This window comes from Bubalus bubalis, chromosome 1, assembly GCF_019923935.1.
Source record: "Bubalus bubalis isolate 160015118507 breed Murrah chromosome 1, NDDB_SH_1, whole genome shotgun sequence".
Classification (NCBI taxonomy): Eukaryota; Metazoa; Chordata; class Mammalia; order Artiodactyla; family Bovidae; genus Bubalus; species Bubalus bubalis.
This window is the reverse complement of record NC_059157.1, coordinates 109809858-109822216: the sequence shown is the minus strand read 5'-3', so window position 1 is coordinate 109822216 and position 12359 is coordinate 109809858. Positions and strand designations below refer to the sequence as shown.

Below are 12359 nucleotides of genomic sequence, written 5' to 3'. Positions count from 1 at the left end.
ATAGTCTTAAAAAATTTGAGGAGAAACTGGAATCATAATTGGCAAGGATTACATACCTTTGATAACATATATCCTATTTATATAAGACGCTGTATCATTAAGAGTAACCATAACTTTTAAATGCATGTTTGAAAGTCCAGACCTATTTCTATTCAGAAATCTTAGGCCTTACAAAAATGTTTATCTTCTCATTCATTTCATGAATACCTTGGATTTTCTTCTCTTATAGAAACATTAAGTTATATTGACATGGAAAAGAGTATAGCAAAAATTAGTTGTTGTTTTTTTTAATTTTATTTTATTTTTAAACTTTACAAAATTGTATTAGTTTTGCCAAATATCAAAATGAATCTGCCACAGGTATACATGTGTTCCCCATCCTGAACCCTCCTCCCTCCTCCCTCCCCATACCATCCCTCTGGGTCATCCCAGTGCACCAGCCCCAAGCATCCAGTATCGTGCATCGAACCTGGACTGGCAACTTGTTTCATACATGATATTATACATGTTTCAATGCCATTCTCCCAAATCATCCCACCCTCTCCCTCTCCCACAGAGTCCATAAGACTGTTCTATACATCAGTGTCTCTTTTGCTGTCTCGTACACAGGGTTATTGTTACCATCTTTCTATATTCCATATATATGCATTAGTATACTGTATTGGTGTTTTTCTTTCTGGCTTACTTCACTCTGTATAATAGGCTGCAGTTTCATCCACCTTATTAGAACTGATTCAAATGTATTCTTTTTAATGGCTGAGTAATAGTCCATTGTGTGTATGTACCACAGCTTTCTTATCCATTCATCTGCTGATGGACATCTAGGTTGCTTCCATGTCCTGGCTATTATAAACAGTGCTGCGATGAACATTAGGGTACACGTGTCTCTTTCCCTTCTGGTTTCCTCAGTGTGTATGCCCAGCAGTGGGATTGCTGGATCATAAGGCAGTTCTATCTCCAGTTTTTTAAGGAATCTCCACACTGTTCTCCATAGTGGCTGTACTAGTTTGCATTCCCACCACAATTTGTATGGAAATACAAAAAACCTCGAATAGCCAAAGTGATCTTGAGAAAGAAGAATGAAACTGGAGGAATCAACCTACCTGACTTCAGGCTCTACTACAAAGCCACAGTTATCAAGACAGTATGGTACTGGGACAAAGACAGAAATATAGATCAATGGAACAAAATAGAAAGCCCAGAGATAAATCCACGCACATATGGACACCTTATCTTTGACAAAAGAGGCAAGACTATACAATGGATTAAAGACAATCTCTTTAACAAGTGGTGCTGGGAAAACTGGTCAACCACTTGTAAAAGAATGAAACTAGAACACTTTCTAACACCATACACAAAAATAAACTCAAAATGGATTAAAGATCTAAACGTAAGACCAGAAACTATAAAACTCCTAGAGGAGAACATAGGCAAAACACTCTCTGACATACATCACAGCAGGATCCTCTATGACCCACCTCCCAGAATATTGGAAATAAAAGCAAAAATAAACAAATAGACCTAATTAAACTTAAAAGCTTCTGCACATCAAAGGAAACTATTAGCAAGGTGAAAAGACAGCCTTCAGAATGGGAGAGAATAATAGCAAATGAAGCAACTGACAAACAACTACTCTCAAAAATATACAAGCAACTCCTACAGCTCAACTCCAGAAAAATAAGTGACCCAATCAAAAAATTAGTTTTTTAATGGGACACTTTACAAACCTGCTATCTTGCCCTAAAACAAAAGACCAGGGAACTGCACAATAATCCCAGATTCAGCTCTTGTCCTTTACTTTCTTTTCACCTTGGTTCACATTCCTTTGTGGGACAGACACCATGTTGTATGTATCTTTGTATATAGCACACTGCCTTGTGTCCATCAGATGATTAAATTATAAATTCTACTATTAAAAAATATTTTCACTGGTTTTCTTGATCAAACATTGAAGAACTGTTGTCAAATAAGTACATTTCAGAGAAGCAAAAGAGAACATTAAGAGCACTTTCAACTTTTTTACCATAACTCATAATCAAAAATACACTACATACCATAACCATTATATAACTACGAACATATACATTTATCTATTTAAATCAAAAGTTATAAGCAAAAACACAACTACTCTCAATACATCTGATGCTCTTGGTTATTTTCTATTTTGTTTTTTAAAATGCTAATGACCACTAGAAAATGTTCTAATGGTTTATGATCCTTTCTTTAAAATAATGATTCAGAGAACTATCTTCTAGAAACAAATATGGAAGCAAATAATAAATAAAATAAACTGGAAAAAAGTTTTAAAATAACGCTTACCTGGTTGATGCAAAAACAACATTGAATGGCATCTGCTGATAAAATGGAAGGAAAGGCCTGGGGAAGAAAGGAAAACACAAACGTGGGACTTTTGCATTGTGTGTTTGCTGAGTTGCCTGCCACTGCCAATATTTGTCCCTTAAAATCAGTGAGTTTGAATACTTTATATATCAGCAGTTCTCAAACTTTGGCACACACAAAATCACTGGGGAGGGGGAAGCTGCTGCTGCTAAGTCACTTCAGTCGTGTCCAACTCTGTGCGACCCCAGAGACGGCACCTACCAGGCTCCCCCGTCCCTGGGATTCTCCAGGCAAGAATGCCAGAGTGGGTGGGAGTGGGAAGATTCTTGTTTAAAATTCAAATCCACAGGTCTAGCCCAGCAGACTCAGTGGATACAAGGTAGAGCCAATTAATCTGCATTTGTAATAAACATCCCCATGTGTTTGCTGCAGATGGGAAACAAGCCACACCTGAGAAACAGTGCCCTATACTTAGGCTTCAGCTGGTCATTAGTTCCCAGCAACTTCTCAAGTTCCCTGAGACAGTCTGAAATTTCCAATATTTACTTTAGACCCCCACCCCCAAAAGTCTAGGAACTGAGTATACTATGTTAAGAATTTCATTCCTCTGAAAAACTCAGCATCATAAAACATCCATAAGGAGGTTGTTCATAAATAATATGCATTACAAATTTACTTTCTCAAATGAACTTATGTAGGTATGACATCAAGTTATACATCCGAGTTAGCTATTTTGCTAACTCAGATAGGACCTAGAGGGAAATCAGCATCTTATTTTTATCTAATCTGAGTGTATGATTATCACGTGTGTGTATTCATCACGAATGAAACAAGGTGAATCTTTTGACTGTGTTGGTTTTGGTAACATTCACACAAAGACAGCAAGTGTCACCTATCTGCCCTCTTTTATTTTCCCTGCACTATAGCTGTCGTGTGTCTTTGCTCTATCTCACCTCATTTGATGACTTCATTTTGTTCTCCAAGATACATTCTTATTTGCAATTAGTATCTCTAAGGTCAGGCAGACTTAGTTGGAATCCCAGCTCTACACTTGCTAATTCATAATAAAGTAACCTTAAGCAATTTATTTCTCCTCTTTTGGTCTCAGCTTCCTAATTGGTAAAATGGAGATAATATATCCTATCCTATATTTCTGTTCTGAAAATTGATGTTATATACATAAAGCACTTATAAAGTGATACCTGGCGTATTGCATGACTTAAATATGAGAGTTGCTATCATTATTACAAAGAGGTCTCTAATAATATTAGGGCTCATGCTGCTGCTGCTGCTGCTAAGCCGCATCAGTCGTGTCCAACTCTGTGCGACCCCATAGATGGCAGCCCACCAGGCTCCCCCGTCCCTGGGATTCTCCAGGCAAGAACACTGGAGTGGGTTGCCATTTCCTTCTCCAATGCATGAAAGGGAAAAGGGAAAGTGAAGTCGCTCATAATCATCAGTAATTATTTCCTACCTTTCAAAATATTTATAGCGATTCTTTCCAGTAACATCAGGATCTTCATTAACTTCTTTAGGCATCTGAAAAGAAGCATCAATTCTAAAACGAAGCAGGAAAACATTATTCAAGTCGAACATATTATTTCCAAATATAATTTTTATTTCATATTCATTCTCAGTTGCTAAATCGTGTCTGACTCTTTGTGATCCCATGGACTATAGCCCACCAGGCTTCTCTGTCCATGGAGTTTTCCAGGCAAGAATACTGGAGTGCTTGCCACTTTCTACTCCAGGGAATTTTCCCGCCCCAGAGATCGAACCCATGTCTCGTGCATCTCCTGCATTGGCAGACAGATTCTTTACCGCTAGCACCATCTGGGAAGCCCCTATTTCGTATTTGTATGTCTATAAAGTAGGAGATACACAGATACACCTGAGACTGAGAGCAAAGTCTTCTATAACACATGTCTTACTGTCCTACATCTCAGATTACAATGATTACTTTTCCTGAGCCAGGAAACCAGGAGCCAACAAGAGGAGCTGAAAGCTAATAAATGAGTAAATTTATGAAATTCCACATACAAAAATGCTCATTTTTAGTTAACAGTGAATGAGAATTACAAAATTTAAAAAAAAACACAAATTTTTATGTCTAGGCTGTAAGGTACCATTTTAAAAGAAATTTATTATGTATGAACTTGTAAATATTCTTTAAATGAAAAAGGAATTTGACAGACCTATTGCTGAAGGTGCTTTGGTTGCAGATCTCCAAAAAGTGTACTTGGATACTAGCAGAAAAGTACACTTGCAATTTCTAAGATGGATCAAAGAAATTACAAATGCAGTCACCTCTACCTTTGGTGCTAAGTTATCATGTAATATATACTGTAACCTTTGGAGAACACCTATTAGGTTGGTGCAAAAGTAACTGCAGTTTTGCACTGTTGAACTTTGCCATGTGATACTGGAATGTGGTTATGTCATACATCATTTTAATGCTCATTTCTTGCTTTATATTTTCTTTTACTAATGCTTATCACTCATCTCACACGCTAGTAAAGTAATGCTCAAAATTCTCCAAGCCAGGCTTCAGCAATACATGAACCATGAACTTCCTGATGTTCAAGCTGGTTTTAGAAAAGGCAGAGGAACCAGAGATCAAATTGCCAACATCTGAAGGATCATCGAAAAAGCAAGAGAGTTCCAGAAAAACATCTATTTCTGCTTTATTGACTATGCCAAAGCCTTTGACTGTGTGGATCACAATAAACTGTGGAAAATTCTGAAAGAGATGAGAATACCAGACCACCTGACCTGCCTCTTGAGAAACCTATATGCAGGTCAGGAAGCAACAGTTAGAACTGGACATGGAACAACAGACTGGTTCCAAATAGGAAAAGGAGGACGTCAAGGCTGTATATTGTCACCCTGTTTATTTAACTTATATGCAGAGTACATCATGAGAAACGCTGGACTGGAAGAAACACAAGCTGGAATCAAGATTGCCGGGAGAAATATCAATAACCTCAGATATGCAGATGACACCACCCTTATGGCAGAAAGTGAAGAGGAACTCAAAAGCCTCTTGATGAAGGTGAAAGTGGAAAGTGAAAAAGTTGGCTTAAAGCTCAACATTCAGAAAACGAAGATCATGGCACCCGGTCCCATCACTTCATGGGAAATAGATGGGGAAACAGTGGAAGCAGTGTCAGACTTTATTTTTCTGGGCTCCAAAATCACTGCAGATGGGACTGCAGCCATGAAATTAAAAGACGCTTACTCCTTGGAAGGAAAGTTATGACCAACCTAGATAGCATATTCAAAAGCAGAGACATTGCTTTGCAAACAAAGGTCTGTCTAGTCAAGGCTATGGTTTTTCCAGTGGTCATGTATGGATGTGAGAGTTGGACTGTGAAGAAGGCTGAGCGCCCAAGAATTGATGCTTTTGAACTGTGGTGTTGGAGAAGACTCTTGAGAGTCCCTTGGACTGCAAGGAGATCCAACCAGTCCATTCTGAAGGAGATCAGCCCTGGGCTTTGTTTGGAAGGAATGATGCTAAAGCTGAAACTCCAGTACTTTGGTCACCTCATGTGAAGAGTTGACTCATTGGAAAAGACTCTGATGCTGGGAGGGATTGAGGGCAGGAGGAGAAGGGGATGACAGAGGATGGGATGGCTGGATGGCATCACTGACTCAAAAGACATGAGTCTGGGTGAACTCTGGGAGTTGGTGATGGACAGGGAGGCCTGGCGTGCTGTGATTCATGGGGTCGCAAAGAGTCGGACATAACTGAGCGAATGAACTGAACTATCACTTGCTGTTTATTTTACATTTCTTTTAGGCTACGCAAATGATGTTAAACAAAAAGCAAATTCAAGCAATTTTCTTATTCAAGTTCAAAATGGGTCATAAAGCAAGGCAGGAAACTAGCAACATCAACAATGCATTTGGCCCAGAAACTGCTAACAAACATATAGTGCAGTGGTGAGTAAAGAAGTTTTGCCAAGGAGACAAGAGCCTTGAAGATGAGGAGCACAGTGGCCGGTCATCCGAAGTTGACAATGACCAATTGAGAGCCATCATCGAAACCGATCCTCATACAACTGTATAAGCAGCTGCCTAAGAACTCAACATCAACCTTTCTCTGGTCATTTGGCATTTGAAGCAAATTGAAAATGTGAAAAAGCTTGATAACAGTGCCTCATGAACTGACTGCAAATCAAAAAAACCATCGTTTTGAAATGTCATCTCTTATTCTATGCAACACTGAACCACTTCTCAATCAGACTATGACACGTGACAAAAAGTAGATTTTATAAAACAACTGGCAACAACTAGCTCAGTGGTTGGACGGAGAAGATGCTCCAAAAACACTTCCCAAAAGCAAACGTGCACCAAAAAAAGGTCATGGTCATTGTTTTGGTGGTCTGCTGTCTGTCTGATCCACTACAATTTTCTGAATCCCAGCAAAACCATTACATCTGAGAAGTATGCTCAGCAAATCAATGAAATGCACCAAAAACTGCAACACTTGCAGCCACTATTGGTCAACAGAATGGACCCAATTCTCCACAATGCCTGACTGCAAGTTTCACAACCAGCAATCCAAAAGTTGAACAAATTGGGCTACGAAGTTTTACCTCATTTGCCATATTTACCTGACCTCTCTCCAACCAACTACCACTTTTTCAAGCATCTTGACAACTTTTTGCCAGGAAAACGCTTCCACAACCAACAGAAGGCAGAAAATGCTTTCCAAGAGTTCAACAAATCCCAAAACATGTATTTTTATGCTACAGGAACAAACCAACTCATTTCTCATTGGTAAAGATGTGTTGACTGTAATGGTTCCTATTTTGATTACTAAAGACGTGTTTGAGCCTCATTATAATGATTTAAAATTCACAGTCTGAAATCACAATTACTTTGTACCAACCTAATACTAACCAATAAACCTAAAACTGTTGCTCCCGAATCCAGATTGTTTTGGTCAAAGGGGTTAAGAAAGAGAATTTGAGCTCAACTGGTCTAGGTATAACATCACGATTGTACATTTTAAAATAAAACAGAGTGAATAAACAAAACTTTTTAAGAAGAAAAATGCATCCATCAAACACATGAATAGCAGCTGGAGCCGCCTGACACTCACGTGGCAAGTTGCTGCAGGGCCTCCCTGTGCCTTTGCTCGTGTCGCTTCCAGTCCCGACTGATGAACGATGGAACAGGATCTGCCTTGCTCCAATAAACAGAATATCTCGGATAATGGAACAAGCTGCTGAACATGGTTCTAAACCTGGGAACCCTTCTCTAATGTTAAGACAGGAGGGCAGAGGGGAAAAGGACAAAATTATACCAGATTTTCTAAAGTATTTTACTACTTCAAACTTTTGAAAGGTACAAAACCGTCTATATGGCATAGGCTATTAATATATGTATAGACTATCTCTAGAAGGATACTGAAGAAACTGATGACAAGGGGTGATTATGTGAAGACGGCTAAGGGTAGCATTTATTTTATACCATATATGCTTTTGCACTACTGGAATTTTTTCAACACAGGCATCTATTACTTTTCTCATTGAAATAATTTAGGTTATCGTAAGTCCTTTATTCACTATTAGTTAATCCTCATATTGGGCCACAAGTATTAAAACATCTTGTCCCCTGGTAACCATGGCAAAGATATTTCTGCAGAATATAAAATCCAGTGGAGATTTGGCGATTAGCACAATACTGGATGCTTGGGGCTAGTGCACTGGGACGACCCAGAGGGATGGTATGGGGAGGGAGGAGGGTTCAGGAAGGGGAACACATGTATACCTGTGGCGGATTCATTTTGATATATGGCAAAACTAATACAATTTTGTAAAGTTTAAAAATAAAATTAAATTAAAAAAAAAAAGAAAATTTGATCAGCACAGTTAGCCAAACTAGATGGTTCAGGTTCATTAGGCTGCCTTAGCAGATAAATAAGACCTACCAGTTTGCTTCGAATCACGGTGGCCTGAATATTTGCCTGGTTGTGGTCTTTCTCGCTTGATACAATAAACAACGGGTCTGTGAAATAAACAATAAAGCAGTATAAGGAAGACCACAAATCTAGCACATATCTACTCCCAGGTAGAGAAAAACAGTACAGAAATGTAATTTCTTAATTGGAAAACAAATTAGAAAATTCAGATATCTTCTAACTCTGCAGAGGCTCATAGCTCTATTACTCACCATTAGTGAGAGTCTGTGAGATGCAAGTGATGTCTGTATACTCCAACGTCAGTGAATAGAATCAGAATGCAAAAAGAAGGCTGAACATGTTTCAAGCACCATAACCTCAACAGGCTCTCCTCTCTTATGAACAAACCACCTTCTGGGTCTGGATATCTCTGGAAATACTCTAAGAGGAAGGACCATGTATACACAGACACTACACCCATTTCCAAGGGAAAGAAACAATAACTTTGGGCACTACCTCCCATCTTCAGTTCACAGGGAAGATACAAACTTAACAGTGTATCACCCAGAGCTGGCAGACAGGGTAAGAAAATGTCATTCTCCAGTAAGAGATGAATAAGATCATCTATTTTTAGAATTCACCCCTTAAAATGGAACTAAGTTATTTCCTCCAAGTTCAAATAAGATTGCCCTGTTGCTGTACGTATGTTTGTTAGGTATACCTTTAAAGTGACAATGAATATTCATGATTGATTTTACTATCACTTAAAAATCAAACAATTTGACATTAAATTCACAAGCAAACTTCAGATATAGACTTGATTTCTCAAGTAGATATGTCTAGACAAATAAATACCTTGAACTAGTCTAGACATCTTGGTAATGTATATTTCTCTGCACAAATTATTAAATTGTTATTGTGATTTAGAATTAAGTCTCTTGAATTTAGATGATTTGTCAATTTCCAGAACTTAGTTACTTCCTCAGTTACCCAATTTCAGCCGAACAGCACAATCACAACCATTGAGGACTTCCCTGGTGGTCCAGCGGTTGAAAATTCACCTTCCAAAGCAGGGGACGTGGGTTCAATCCCTGGTCTGGGAACTAAGATCCCACATGCTGTGGGACAACTGAGCCCATGCACCACAACTAGAGAAGCCCATGAGCTGCAACCACTGAGCCTGCGTACTGCACATACTGAGCCCACATGTTCTAGAGCCTGTGCTTCGCGACAAGAGAAACCCGTGCACCACAGTGAAGACCCAGCTAGCCAAAACAAACAAAACAATCACAACCACTGATCCAGTGATACCTTTTAAATCACTTAAAACACGAGACTAGAGAATATAGAAATTTCACTTTGTCTTATACTATTTCCAACATACTAGCGATGTTGAAGCTATATTCTTCTGTCTAAAAAGGTGCATTCATTCTCTCTTTAAATTCAGTAGCCTATAATTTGAGGGCATAAAATTTGGCCTCTTCATCCCTAATCAGCCCAATTCCCATCACTTCTCAACTTGATATCACTGGGTCAATGGCTGCAATTGTGCTGGTCATCACATTTCCCCTAAGTCTGGATAATAAACCATTCCCCTCTTATTAACATTTCCATAAGGAATGTGAAAATGATATCTATAGAAACATTTTTGAATCTACAGACAACAATGACACAATACTGTATGATTTGTGACTATACATTCTACAACACAGTCTACAGTTCAGTTCAGTCACTCAGTCATGTCCAACTCTGTGATCCCATGGACTGCAGCAGGCCAAGCCTTGCTTGTCCATCACCAACTCCTGGAGTTCACTTGAACTCATGTCCATTGAGTCAGTGATGCCATCCAACCATCTCATCCTCTGTTGTCACCTTCTCCTCCTGCCCTCAATCTTTCCCAGCATCAAGTTCTTTTCAAATGAGTCAGTTCTTTGCATCAGGTGGCCAAAGTATTGGAGTTTCAGCTTCAGCATCAGTCCTTCCAATGAATATTCAGGACTGATTTCCTTTAGGATGGACTGGTTGGATCTCCCTGCAGTTCAAAGGACTCTCAAGAGTCTTCTCCAACACCACAGTTCAAAAGCATCAATTCTTCAGCACTCAGCTTTCTTCACAGTCCAACTCTCACATCCATACATGACTACTGGAAAAACCATAGCCTTGACTAGACGGACCTTTGTTGGCAAAGTCATGTCTCTGCTTTTTAATACACTGCCTAGGTTGGTCATAAACCTTCTCCCAAGGAGCAAGCGTCTTTTAATTTCATGGCTGCAGTCACCATCATGCAGTGATTTTGGAGCCAAAAAAATAGTCTCTCACTGTCTCCATTGCTTTCCCATCTATTTGCCATGAAGTGATGGGACCAGATGCCATGATCTTAGTTTTCTGAATGTTGAGTTTTAAGCCAACTTTTTCACTCTCTTCTTCATTTTCATCAAGAGGCTCTTTAGTTCTTCTTTGCTTTCTGCCATAAGGATGGTGTCATCTGCATATCTCAGGTTATTGATATTTCTCCCAGCAATCTTGATTCCAGCTTGTGCTTCAACCAGCCCAGCGTTTCTCATGAGGTACTCTGCATGTAAGTTAAATAAACATAGTCTACAACTGTGCTCAAAATCAGTGCTCAAATGGCAGTGGAGAGGCCTTTGAGATGCCCAAGCAACAGCGTGCATGCAGTGTCGCTTCAATCATGTCCGACTCTTTGTGACCCTATGGACTTTAGCCTGCCAGGCTCCTCTGCCCATAGAATTTTCCAGGCAAGAATACTGGAGTGGATGGCTAATTCATGTCAATGTATGGCAGAACCACTACAATACTATAAAGTAATTAGCCTCCAATTAAGATAAATTAATTAATATAAAAAAAAAGAATACTGGAGTGGGGTGCCATGTTCTCCTCTGGGGAATCTTCCCAACCCAGGAATCAAACTCGCATCTCCTGTGGCTCCTGCATTGCAAGTGTATTCTTTACCACTGAGCCACGGAGGGAAGCCCCAAGCAATAGCAATCACCAGGTTATCACTTACTTATTCCTAGACAGTATTGAGAGCTTCATGTGCAGTATTCCTTTTAATTCTCAAAAAGTTAATGAGGTAAGCACGAGGCCTCCATTTTATAGAAAAGGAAACCAAGACTTCAAGAAGTCAGCAACCAAGGGGATCAAGATGGTGGAATAAGAGGACAGAGAGCTCCCCTCCCCCCCAAAACACATCAAAGATACATCTACATGTAGAACAATTCTCAGTCAAAACTAGCTGGAAACTGGCAGCAGGACTTCTATACAAACAACCAAAGCTGCAATAAATAGCTCCACGTAACACGGTGCTATGCGTGCTAAGTCGCTTCAGTCATGTCCAACTCTTTGCGACCCTATGAACTGTAGCCTACAAGGCTCCTCTGACCATGGGATTCTCCAGGCATGGAGTGGGTTGCCATGCCCTCCTCCAGTGGATCTTCCTGACCAGGGATCAAACCCACATCTCTTTAAGTCTCCTGCATTGGCAGGTGGATTCTTTACCACTAGCAACATTTGGGAAGCAAGGTAGGATGTGAAAAAAAAAAAAAAAGGCATCAGGTTGAGACCTGCATCCCTGGGAGGGATCTGAAAGGAAGAGAAGGTCCACATGGGTGGACCTTCACTCTGGGGAGCAAGCAGGTCAAGCCACAATTTTGGCATCCCATTCCTGGGATCCTGCACAGACAAGAAAAACCCCTCGCCTGCTAGGAAATTCACGGAGACAGACAGACAGAAGAAGGCTGGACTCTACTCATAAGGAGTGTGTGTGTGCTGGCTCACTAACAGTCAGGGCCAAGACAGCCACTGGAAGTGACGGCTGCCACTTTACCGCATTTCCCAAGCCAAACAGGCAAATGCCCTGGCCCCCTCAGTCTACACCACAGACTAGTGTGAGATCTGGGCAGAGACTTGGTCTAGCCATGCAGAGACAGACCAGAGGGCCTGAGGTGTGATCTGGGGGAGCTGCAGACTCCATTATAAATAGGCGCACGGCGGGTGGTGGGTCTAGCTGGGCAGGTATTGCCAGCATGCATACCTGGTGGCACCATAAGAGGGTGCAGATACTAGTATGCAGCAGTTTATTTCCCAGCAAGAG

At 40.2% G+C, this 12359-nt stretch overlaps 1 protein-coding gene across 4 annotated transcripts in view; it reads right to left on the bottom strand.

Moving 5' to 3' along the window:
• Positions 1-12359, bottom strand: part of CFAP91 (cilia and flagella associated protein 91) — a 110552-nt gene that overhangs the window by 91178 nt on the left and 7015 nt on the right. For 2 of the 4 annotated variants that reach the window (XM_006057600.4, XM_044942238.2), the window contains exons 2-5: positions 8279-8355; positions 7448-7605; positions 3815-3898; positions 2320-2376 (exon numbers count right to left, since the gene is read on the bottom strand). In XM_006057600.4, coding sequence (XP_006057662.3) covers positions 2320-2376; positions 3815-3898; positions 7448-7605; positions 8279-8355 — 376 coding nt within the window. Of the gene's footprint in view, positions 1-2319; positions 2377-3814; positions 3899-7447; positions 7606-8278; positions 8356-8520; positions 8868-12359 lie in introns of those variants that run through there. The other 2 variants (XM_025284601.3, XM_025284604.3) reach the window with 2 other exon arrangements.